The 12,574-nt window shown below is 37.9% G+C and overlaps 1 protein-coding gene across 5 annotated transcripts in view; it reads right to left on the bottom strand.

Moving 5' to 3' along the window:
* UEVLD (UEV and lactate/malate dehyrogenase domains) overlaps positions 1-12,574 on the bottom strand; it is a 54,582-nt gene that overhangs the window by 24,159 nt on the left and 17,849 nt on the right. For all 5 annotated transcript variants that reach the window (XM_032359224.1, XM_032359226.1, XM_032359227.1 and 2 more), the window contains 3 exons: positions 7,587-7,722; positions 6,727-6,845; positions 1,682-1,784 (listed from right to left, as the gene is read on the bottom strand). In XM_032359224.1, coding sequence (XP_032215115.1) covers positions 1,682-1,784; positions 6,727-6,845; positions 7,587-7,722 — 358 coding nt within the window. The remainder of the gene's footprint in view (positions 1-1,681; positions 1,785-6,726; positions 6,846-7,586; positions 7,723-12,574) is intronic.

Consider the following 12,574-nt stretch of genomic DNA (forward strand, 5'->3'; position numbering starts at 1 on the left):
ACAACAAAAATGAACTTGTTGTATCCTACAGGGATCCAGAGGCTTACTTTAACTATTATACCTAATTTTTACAACCTGCAGGTATAACCAATTTTTCTCACCCACTGTTGTTCTTAGTACATTTAGGTTTGTGTCACCATTTTAATTTTTCGGGGAAAATATAGTCAAGGAGTACAGGGGACCTAAGTAAGGAAAGCCAAACAACTATAACATATTATAACCTGACTTCAGCTATAACCTGGTCTTCCAATTTTTTTGATCATGCATCTCTAGTAATAAAATATTTTCAAGCCCACATCCCCAAATATGATATCAACTTATATTTATGTCCATGCTAATACATTATGTACATTATAAAAATATCTGGACATTTTTAAATTAAAAAGATGAGATAAGGGCGCCTGGGTGGTTCAGTGGGTTAAAGCCTCTCCCTTCAGCTCAGGTCATGGTCCCAGGGTCCTGGGATCGAGCCCCACATCAGGCTCTCTGCTCCGCAGGGAGCCTGCTTCCTCCCCTCTCTCTCTGCCTGCCTCTCTGCCTACTTGTGATCTCTCTCTGTCAAATAAATAAATAAAATCTTAAAAAAAAAAGATGAGATAAAAAACTACTTTCCCAACATTAAAAATTTTATTTATTAATGATAAGAAATCCTTTTGTTCTTATTAAAACTTATCTTAACAATAAACTTCTAGTGAAAGAGATAGGCATTTTTTGTAAAAAATCTTAACACTCTGCCATATACCAAGAGGTAGGTATTATTCCCACTTTATAGATGATAAAACTAAATTTTGAGAGATTTTTTTTAAGATTTTATTTATTTGTCAGAGAGAGAGAGAACACAAGCAGGGGGAGCAGCAGGAAGAACAGGCAGAGGGAGAAGCAGGCCTCCCGCTGAGCAAGGAGCCAGATGCAGGACTCAATCCCAGGACCCTGGGATCATGACCCTGAGCTGAAGGCAACCGCTTAACCGGCTGAGCCACCCAGGCACCCCTAAACTTTGAGAGGTTATATAACCTGACAAGTGGCGAAGCTATAACGTGGCAGAGCTGGGATGCAACCCCCTATCTAACTCTAAAACCAGTGCTCTTAACCAATATATTATGGGAATGAAAGCAATCAAAGAAAACAAATTTATATTCAGTATAAGTCAAAGACAGACTAAATCCTTCTGACCAATCAGCTCATCTGACTCTTGTTAATGTAATCAATTACAATCTCTGTATCACCTTGGGTTAAGTCACTTAATTTATTTTAATCTAATTTCCCAATATGTAAAATGAGGAACTTAGACTAGGTGATCTTTAATGTGCTTTCTAACTTAAAATTCCATGACTCAAGGAAGAGCACAGAGGATTTTTGGAGTAATGAAAGACACTACAGTGGTAAATACATGTCATTACAGATTTGTCCACACCCAAAGGGTGTACAACACCAAGAGTAAACCGTAATGTAAAGTATGGATTTTGGATAACAGTGATGTGTTATAACTGTGCCACTCTGGTGGGGAATGTTGGCAATGGGGGAGACTGTCCATGTGCAATGATAAGGGATATATATGGGAAATCTGCCCAATGTTGCTGTGAACTTAAAACTGTTCTAAAAGAAAAGTGCATTAAAAAAATTCTAGGACTCAAATACAAGAACAAATGAGGCAAACATCTTTTAAACAGAATAACCAGACCTCTGCTGATCTCCACATTAGGCAGGCTAAAGATGTCAAGGTCCATCACCCCTCCTTTTGTCTCTTCTGAGAGGTCCAAGAGGACCAGTCTGTCTGCAATGCCCTGTATAGTACAAGAAGAAGAAGAAGAACATACAGCATTATGCAAACACAGCCAGTTCTCAGTTTAAATTTATTCAGAAGTGAAGCTAAAGGAAAATGCACAGGACTTATGGAGGAAAAGTAACACAACAGTAATAAAAGGACATGCAAACAAGAAACTACCATGAATTTGAGCAATGTGATCCTTTACACTTGACTGAAAATTGGGACCTAGCAGGACTTAACTCAGAAGTCTCAGGACTTAACTCAGAAGTCGCAGACTGCAGATTTCCTTTGATGGGACAATGAGTAATAAGGATGAGCTGGTGGACTCAATACACTTGCTGTTGTTCTTGAGCTTATGTTTTCAATTTAATGTCATAATTTCATTATATGAATGTCATTCTGTATATATGTCATAATGTCATTCTGAAAGTACTTAAGAGTAATTTTTGCTCTGTTTTAGTGTCTCATTGTCAATACCAATGCCAAGTTTCTCTTTTAAAAAAAGGATTATGGGGCACCTGGGTGGCGTCTGCCTTCGGCCCAGGTCATGATCCCAGGGTCCTGGGAGAGAGCCTGCTTCTCCCTCCTCCTCTGTTCCTGTGCCTCCCCCTGTTTATGCTCTTTCTCTCTCTCACTCCTGTTCTCTCTTGCTACTGCTCTCTCTCTCGCTCATGCTGTCTCTCTAAATAGATCCTTAAAAAAAAAATAAAATAAGGATAGTAGCCATAAATCTAAAATAAAATGCTATTATCATGGAGAACCCTCCTCAGAGATCTCATGGAAAACACTCCGCATGCCTGTAGATGGCTCCGAGTGCCCCGGTAGGCTAACAGTAAATAGCGGCACAGAAACTCCTCCGAGTCAAATTACCTTTGTGGAAGGTCTTTTTCTAAAGTGCTAAGCAGTGTGAAGATCTTTCCTATATTAGAGTGCAGAGGCAAGAGTACCCAGAGGTCTACCAGACCATCAGGTAGAAAGTACAAAACAAAACAACCCAGCTACACTATTTATTAGCTCTGTGATGCTGGGCAAGTTTCTGAACTTGGCCTTACTTCATGGGGTTATGAGGATTAATATGTGATCCAGAGCTGGCAATTTTACCTATTAATTTTATTATTGTCAACTATGCTCCAAAGAAAAATGCAAAGAAAACGATGAGTAACCATTTTTATTTATGAGACACACACAGATCCAAAAGTTAAACAGCAGTAGTGTGGGAAAATGGATATCCTTACACACTATGGGTATGACAATAAACTGGTACAACTGATATGGGGGATAATTTCACAAGTTCTATCAGAATTTCAAAACACAGTAATTCCTTTAATCCGCTTATCTCACTTATAGAAATTATCTACAAGTTTATTAGTAAATGTGTAGCGTGATGCATATAAAGAAATTCAAAAGACGAGAAATGTCTGTCTGTAAGGACAACAGCAATAATGTGGAAGTATAACGTAACGGTTTAGAGCAGAACCTCCCAAGGTTTAAGTGATCACCACTTAATAGATCAGGACAACACATGGAACACCAGGGATTGTGTTAAAATGCAGGTTTGCTTCCATAGGTCTGGGGTAGGGCCTTAGATAACACAATTCTAATAAGATCTCAGATATTGCTTGTGCTTCCGGTCTAAAAGCCACACACTGATCAGTAAAGATCTAGAATACAGGCTCTGTAAACAGGCTGCCTCACTTCAAATCCTTCCTCCATTTATTAATAGTGTGACTTTAGGCGAGTTGCATAACCTCCCTCTGTCTTGATTTCTTCATTTGTAAAATGCCAGTAATGACAGTACCTAACATACAGGGTTAGGTAAAGTTTAGTAAAAATTAGTAAGTGTTTCACTGAGTGCCTAGCACCTAGTAAGCATTCAGCAAAGGTTAGTTCCTACTGCTACCTGCACCACTACTATGGACACCATTATGACTACTACTGTATCATAATACTTGATAGGTTGTATCTTGCATCAAAATATCAATGTTCACAAGACACATGGAAAAATTTCCATTTAGAACGTTTACAGACAAAAGAATACTGATAGTGAGACTCTTCCAACAGTTAAAGAAACATGACTTTAAGGGGCATTCTGGTACTTAACCAAAACCCAACAAAATTGATAAAACTCAGTACTGTTAGGGATGTAAAAAATCAGACTGATGATCATACTATTATTAGCAGCATGGATTAGTTCTGATATCCTGAAGCACTATCTAGAAATATATAGTAAGTACTATAAAGGCCATTCATGCCCTCTGATTGACCAGTGCTGTTTTTTAGTGTGTGTGTGTGAATGTGTGTGTTAAGGTTTTATTTATTTATTTGGCAGAGAGAGACACAGTGAGAGAGGAAACACAAGAAAGGGAATGGGAGAGGGAGAAGCAGGCTTTCTGCTGAGCAAGGAGCCAGATGTGGGGCTTGATCCCCATGACCTGAGCTGAAGGCAGATGCTTAATGACTGAGCCACCCAGGCGCCCTGTTTTGTTTTTAAAGATTTTCTTTATTGGGGCACCTGGATGGCCCAGTGGTTTAAGACTCTGCCTTTGGCTCAGGTCATGGTCTCAGGGTCCTGGGATCAAGCCCCACATCGGGCTGTCTGCTCAGCGGGGAGCCTGCTTCCCCCTTTCTCTCTGCCTGCCTCTCTGCCTACTTGTGATCTCTCTCTTGCTCGCTCTCTGTCAAATAAATAAATAAATAAATAAAATCATTTTTAAAAAAAGATTTTATTTATTTATTTGACAGAGATTGCAAGTAGACAGAGAGGCAGGCAGAGATAGGGGAAGGGAAACAGGCTCCCCGCTAAGCAGAGAGCCTGATGCGGGGCTCGATCCCAGGACCATGGGATCATGACCCGAGCCAAAGTCAGAGGCTTTAACCCACGGAGCCACATAGGCGCCCCAATAAATAAAATATTAAAAAAAAAAGATTTTCTTTATTAGAGAAAGAGAGAGCACAAGCAGAGGGAGTGGCAGGTAGAGGGAGAGGGAGAAGCAGGCTCTACCTAGAGCAGGGAGCCTGATGTGGGGCTCTATCCCAGGACCCTGAGATCATGACCTGAGCCGAAGGCAGATGTTCAACTGACAGAGCCACCCAGGCATCCCCAAACACACTAGTACCGTTTTTGAGATTATGTACAACTAAAAGAAAATTCAGAGGAGAAAATAAGCAACTTTTAAAGCAATGTTTATGGAAGCATTCTGTTTAGTAACAAAGGAACTGAAAACAGTTCAAACTCCAATTAAGTGGAACTAATATATTTACACGGAGAGGGGAGGAAAGGAAACAAAGTCAAAAGTTAGCGTATGTTGGGGTGCCTGGGTGGCTCAGTTGGTTAAACCTCTGCTTTAGGATCAGGTCATGATCCCCAGGTTCTGGGATCGAGCCCTGCATTGGGCTTCCATGTTCTGCGGGGAGTCTGCTTTCCCCTCTGCTCCTCCCCTTGCTCCTGCTCTCTCTCATTCTCTCATTCAGGCCCTCTCTCTCTCTCATGAAATAAAATCTTTTTAAAAAGTTAGACTAGGGGCGCCTGGGTGGCTCAGTGGGTTAAGCCTCTGCCTTCGGCTCAGGTCATGATCTCAGGGTCCTGGGATCGAGGCCCACATGGGGCTCTCTGCTCAGCGGGGAGCCTGCTTCTCCCTCTCTCTCTGCCTGCCTCTCTGCCTACTTGTGATGTCTCTCTCTGTGTCAAATAAATAAATAAAATTAAAAAAAAAAAAAAAGTTAGACTAGGGGCGCCTTGGTGGCTCAGTGGGTTAGGCCTCTGTCTTCGGCTTGGGTCATGATCTCGGGGTCCTGGGATCGAGCCCCGCATCGGGCTCTCTGCTCAGCGGGGAGCCTGCTTCCCTTCCTCTCTCTCTGTCTGCCTCTCTGCCTACTTGTGATCTCTCAAATAAATAAATAAAATCCTTTAAAAAAAAAAAGTTAAACTATATTGTTCTGCGCAGCCGGCATTTAAAATTTTCTAGCTCCCTGCATACAATTTAATTATTTATTAAAGTACAATTTATCTCTAAGACACACGTGAGTCTGAAATAAAAAGGGAAGAATCTAGATGACAAACAATCAAAATTTTTGAAAGACTTAATTTATTTATTTGAGAGAGAGAGAGAGCATAAGCACACTGAGGGACAGAAGGAGAAGTAGACTCCCCACTAAGCAGGGGGTCCGATGTGGGGCTCGATCACAGGACTCCTGGATCATGACCTGAGCCCGAAGGTAGACACTTAACTGACTGAGACACGTCTCCAGGTGCCTGACAATCAAATTTTAATAGAAAGAAAAAACAAAACACCAGCTACCAAATAAACAGAGAGGAACAGCTATTCCACTCTGGACTGTATCCCTGAAAAGATAGACATGCTGTTATCCTGATACCAAGACCTTGGAAGGGCTTTTGAACCTGTCTGGAAGGGAATTTAAGCCTTTCTCAAAATAATTTACATACAAAAGATCCAGTAAAAAGGACTGATGGAAAAATAAACAAATTTCAAACTAGTATACAATCTCAATTTAGAAACTATGATCGTAAGAGAAAGTGGAGTAATTACACAAGAAAAGGCAATTTTTAAGGAAAAAAATGTTAATTTTAGAAAGAGCTAAAATTAAGTATTATATTAAATAAGAGCTTAATTAAAGCAGCATGACTCAAAAAACACAAAGGAATTGGTGACTAAGTCAGATGAATGTCATGTTGAGGTTTCCCTTGGAATAGGATGATGAGCCCATTGTTCAAATCACTTTTTTAAAGCCTATTCCATGACTAAGTACTAATTAAGAAGCAGTATCCCTGATGAGAGCTTTCAACTTTTTTTTTTGCCAACTTACTAAATATATTTTAAGGCAAAATGAGGTTTTTCCACATGACAAAAATGAAGCCATTATTTCCTGTGTGTTAAGCATAAACTGCCTAAAAGTATAGCAATATGACAGATGGATTTATAACCACCAGGCTTACATACCTTTGCTGAGATTGCTAATGTGCAGGCAATACCCAGCTCTCCACCTCCAACCACGGTAATTTTATTGACTGTTTTATGCTCGTGATTTACCCAGTTCTTTGAATCTATGTCTGAGACACCTAGAAATAAAAGTGGATTATCATGAAATTCTTGAAATAATATCAAAAATCTTTTTTAGGGTCTTAAAGCAATATACCAACTTTTAGTAACTTGGATAGAAAACATGGTGTTAGCCCATAAGAAGCACTCGAAAATATCTGAACAAGTGAAATGCAAGACAGATAGAAATCTCAGTAAATATTCTAATAAACAGAGACTACCCCTTTAAAAAGAAAATACCTTTCTAAACATTCAAAACATTATATAAGACTGAAAAATAGAATTTCCATCATTCTGAATGACATTCTGATTCTTACTGCTCTTGTCTATAATGCAAAAATGTTTAACGCCTCACTGAATTTTATAAGCATGGATATTTTGCTTTATCCTCAATGAGAAACATTGAGAATCATAAATTTTCTGATCCAATCTATTTATTGAATGAGGCAAAAAGCCACAAAAATATAATGAAAATGGTTCATATGATGAAAAAGGTTTGGGATTGTCGTATCAAGTGATTTTGAATAAAACACAGAATTATTTTATCTGTCAGTGTAAGAGCAATCTTTTACATTTTAAGAAACTATAATTATTGGAACTGTAGGGTAACACCCTATAATAGATGTACAGGAATTTTTGATTCAACAGAGATATATGTAAGATACACGAATATATTTATTTACAGAAATCCAGTAGCAGAAGTAAAGGATATTAGTGAGAAATTATAAATTCACAACTTTCTCATTAACAAAAATACAAACCTTCAGTGATTTTTGCAATATAGGCTAGCAAGTCTACCTGCCGTGCCTCATCAGATGATGGTAGAGAATACAGGGGAAGTTCCTCTTGAAACTTGGCAATCATTTCTTTAATTAGCCCAACAATGACAGATTTAGGCTGCAGAATACAAAGGGAAAAGTTATGTAAAAATTTTCCTAAAGAATATTACCTTGTTAACCTATATATTCTTATGAAGTTAATGAACAGAAAGTTTTGTATTATGCTCTTAGTTTTTAAAAACTACCATACAGGGGCGCCTGGGTGGCTCAGTGGGTTAAAGCCTCTGCTTTCGGCTCAGGTCATGGTCTCAGGATCCTGGGATTGAGCCCTGCATCCGGCTCTCTGCTCAGCGGGGAGCCTGCTTCCCTCTCTCTCTCACTCTCTCTCTCTCTGCCTGCCTCTCTGCTTACTTGTGATCTCTGACTGTCAAATAAATAAATAAATAAATAAATAAATATCTTTTTAAAAAAAATAAATGAAAATAAAAACTACCATACAAATTACATAAGACTTTCAACTGAAAAATTATTTAATTCTTTAAACTGAAAATTAGAGAAATGCTAATCCATATCACCAAAAGATGGGAAAATAACATGAATGTGCTTATAGCAAAGTACCTATGTTCAGGAATTGTCTGTATTTTTTATTTTAAAATAATTGCAGACTTACAGAAAAGTTACAAAAACAAGTACAAAAAATTTTCATATACTCTTCACCCAACTCACTCAAATGTTAACTTTTTAGCACATATATTTTCTATCTCCTTCTCTCTCTATATTTTTCTGAACCAGCTGAGAATAAATTGCAAATTAATACCTTTTCACCCCTAAATACTTTAGTGTGTATTTCCTAAAAGAAAAAACAAAACAGGGGCACCTGGGTGGCTCAGTGGCTCAGTTGGGTTGAGTGTCTGACTCTTGGTTTCAGCTCAGGTCGTGATCTCAGGGACATGAGATCAAGCCCCAGGCTGGGCACCACACCTGGTGTGGAATCTGAGATTCTCTATCTCCCTCTGCCTCTGCCCCTCCTCCCACTCCACGTGTGCATACACTCTCTCTATCAAAAAAGTAAAAGTAAAATCTGTTAAAAACAACAACCAAAAAACCCCTCAAAAAAATTTCTCCTATATAAGTATTATCAAATCAATAAACTAACACTGATAAAATATTATCTAACCCAGTACTGTTTCTATTAATTTATTAAGCAACCATAGTAAAATCCACTTAAACTCTCTGACCTTTAGTTTATCAGCAGTATAATATGAAAAATAAATCTCAAGTGGCTGTTATGAGAAACAAATGCATGTAACCTATAAGCTGTAAGTGTAAAAATTTATTATTATTAAAAATATTCATTAGTTTGCTTATTTTAAAAAATGCTTACTTTATCAGAGTCTGAGTTTCACTATTTATAAATCAAGAGGATGAAGTTATTAGGATCAAAAACTCAAACACTTTTAAAGACCAAGCAGATAATAATGTGTTAAGTTGTCAAGTATGAGAAAATTTAGGGAGATGGTTACTGTGGCAAATTGGAAAGAGTATACACATAGGCATTCAAATTCATATTAAGAACAAAACAAAACCACTTTTGCTGTTCAACAAAATTCTGTAGGCCTAACACAGCACACTGAATCTCTCAGGGAAAACGCCTGCAATCCTTGGCCTAGACAGCCTCTAGATTTCTTCCAGCTCCAAAATTCTATGTAATTCTACTACATAATTAAAATTCCATCCGCATGTACAACTTAAAAGTTACTGTAGTACTTTTAAATAGGGCAATTTAAATAATGTATTGTCTTCTTAAGACTAGTTTAAGTTAAAAAAAACAACTTGTTTTAGCTATAATAAAGAGGTTCAAACAGTAAAACGGAATCAATACTGTTTGAACTGAAATCAAGCACAACCTCAACTAGACTATGGGACTATCTCTGAATATTTACTATATGAACAAAACTATGAAAAGAGATCCCAATGAAAACCAGAAATAGGAAACAGGAAATAGGAATTCCCAAAACAGGGCACAGATGTCAGAATACTGTTTGAGGATAGCTTACAAAAAAAAATAAAAAAGAAGGGTAAAAATGGATGAAGAAGATAAACAGACAATTCAAAAAAGAAGGAGCATATATAATCGACTGATATATGAAAAAGATTTCAACTTCGGTCATGAAACTAAACATTAAGATAACATTTTTGTACACAACCTAACCCTAAACCTAAAGGAGCTGGAGAAAGAACAACAAAGAAAGCCTAAACCCAGCAGGAGAAGAGAAATAATAAAGATCAGAGCAGAAATCAGTGAAATAGAAACCAAAAAAACCCAGTAGAACATTTAATGAAACTAGGAGCTGGTTCTTTGAAAGAATTAATAATATTGATAAACCCCTGGCAAGACTTATCAAAAAGAAAAGAGAAAGGACCCAAATAAATAAAGTCATGAATGAAAGAGGAAAGATCACAACCAACACCAAAGAAATACAAACAATTATAAGAACATATTATGAGCAACTATACACCAGCAAATTTGACAATCTGGAAGAAATGGATGGATTCCTAGAGACATATAAACTACCACAACTGAACCAGGAAGAAACAGAAAACCTGAACAGACCTAAGCAGTAAGGAGACTGAAGCAGTTATCAAAAATCTCCCAACAAACAAGAGCCCAGAGCCAGACGTCTTCCCAGGGGAATTCTACCAAACATTTAAAGAATTAATTCCTATTCTCCTGAAACTGCTCCAAAAAATAGAAATGGAAGGAAAACTTCCAAACTCATTTTATGAGGCTAGCATTACCTTGATCCCAAAACCAGACAAAGATCTCATCAAAAAAAGAGAATTACAGACCAAAATCCTTGATGAACACAGATGCAAAAATTCTCACCAAAATACTAGCCAATAGGATCCAACAGTACATTAAAGGGATAATTCACCACAACCAAGTGGGATTTATTCCAGGGTGGCAAGGTTGGTTCAACATCTGCAAATCAATCAATGTGATACAATAAAACACTAATAAAAGAAAGAACAAGAGCCACATAATACTCTCAATAGATGCTGAAAAAGCTTTTGACAAAGTACAGCATCCTTTCTTGATCAAAACTCTTCACAGTGTAGGGAGAAAGGATACATGCCTCAATATCATCAAAGCTATCTATGAAAAACCCACAGCAAATATCATTCTTAATGGAGAAAAACTGAGAGCTTTTCCTCTGAGGTAAGGAACACAGCAGGGATGTCCGTTATCACCACTGCTATTCAACACAGTACTAGAAGTCCTAGCCTCAGCAATCAGACAACAAAAAGAAATTAAAGGCATCCAAATCGGCAAAGAAGAAGTCAAACCATCATTCTTTGCAGATGATATGATACTATATGTAGAAAACCCAAAAGACTCTACTCCAAATCTGCTAGAACTTGAACGGGAATTCAGTAAAGTGTCAGAGTATAAAATCAATGCACAGAAATCAGCTGCATTTCTATACACCGACAAGAAGACAGAAGGAAGAGAAATTAAGGAGTCAATCCCATTTACAGTTGCACCCAAAACCATAATATACCTAGGAATAAATCTAACCAAAGAGGCAAAGAATCTGTACTCAGAAAACTATAAAGTACTCATGAAAGAAATTGAGGAAGACAAAAAGAAATAGAAAAATGTTCCATGCTCATGGATTGGAAGAACAAATATTGTGAAAATGTCTACGCTATCTAAGGCAATCTACACATTTAATGCAATTCCTATCAAAATCACATCCTTTTTTTCCCAAAGAAATAGAAAAAATAATCCTAAAATTTATATGGAACCAGAAAAGACCTCGAATAGCCAGAGGAATGCTGAAAAAGAAAGCCAAAGTTGGTGGCATCACAATTCCAGACTTCAAGCTCTATTACAAAGCTGTCATCATCAAGACAGTATGGTACTGGCACAAAAACAGACACATAGATCAATGGAACAGAACAGAAAGCCCAGAAGTAGACCCTCAACTCTATGGTCAACTAATCTTTGACAAAGCAGGAAAGGATGTCCAATGGAAAAAAGAGAGTCTCTTCAACAAATGGTGTTGGGAAAACTGGACAGCCACATGCAGAAAAGTGAAACTGGATCATTTCCTTACACCACACATGAAAACAGACTCAAAATGGATGAAGGACCTCATTGTGAGAAAGGAATACATCAAAATCCTTGAGGAGAACACGGGCAGCAACCTCTTTGACCTCAGCCGCAGCAACGTCTTCCTAGGAACATCGCCAAAGGCAAGAGAAGCAAGGGCAAAAATAAACTATTGGGACTTCACCAAGATCAAAAGCTTTTGCACAGCAAAGGAAACAGTTAACAAAACCAAAAGACAACTGACAGAATAGGAGAAGGTATTTGCAAACAACATATCAGATAAAGGGTTAGCATCCAAAATCTATAAAGAACTTATCAAACTCAACACCCAAAGAACAAATAATCCAATCAAGAAATGGGCAGAGGACATGAACAGACATTTCTGTAAAGAAGACATCCAGATGGCCAACAGACACATGAAAAAGTGCTCGACATCACTTGGCATCAAAACCACAATGAGATACCACCTCACACCAGTCAGAATGGCTCAAATTAACAAGTCAGGGAATGATAGATGCTGGCAAGGATGTGGAGAAAGGGGAACCCTCCTACACTATTGGTGGGAATGTGAGCTGGTGCAACCACTCTGGAAAACAGCATGGAGGTCCCTCAAAAAGTTGAAAATAGAGCTATCCTATGACCCAGCAATCGCACTACTGGGTATTTACCCTAAAGAAACAAATGTAGTGATCCGAAGGGGCACGTGCACCTGAATGTTTAATAGCAGCAATGTCCACAATAGCCAAACTATGGAAAGAACCTAGATGTCCATCAACAGATGAATGGATAAAGAAGATGTGGTATACATATATACAATGGAATACTATGCAGCCATCAAAAGAAATGAAAACTT

This window comes from Mustela erminea, chromosome 9 (assembly GCF_009829155.1).
Source record: "Mustela erminea isolate mMusErm1 chromosome 9, mMusErm1.Pri, whole genome shotgun sequence".
Classification (NCBI taxonomy): Eukaryota; Metazoa; Chordata; class Mammalia; order Carnivora; family Mustelidae; genus Mustela; species Mustela erminea.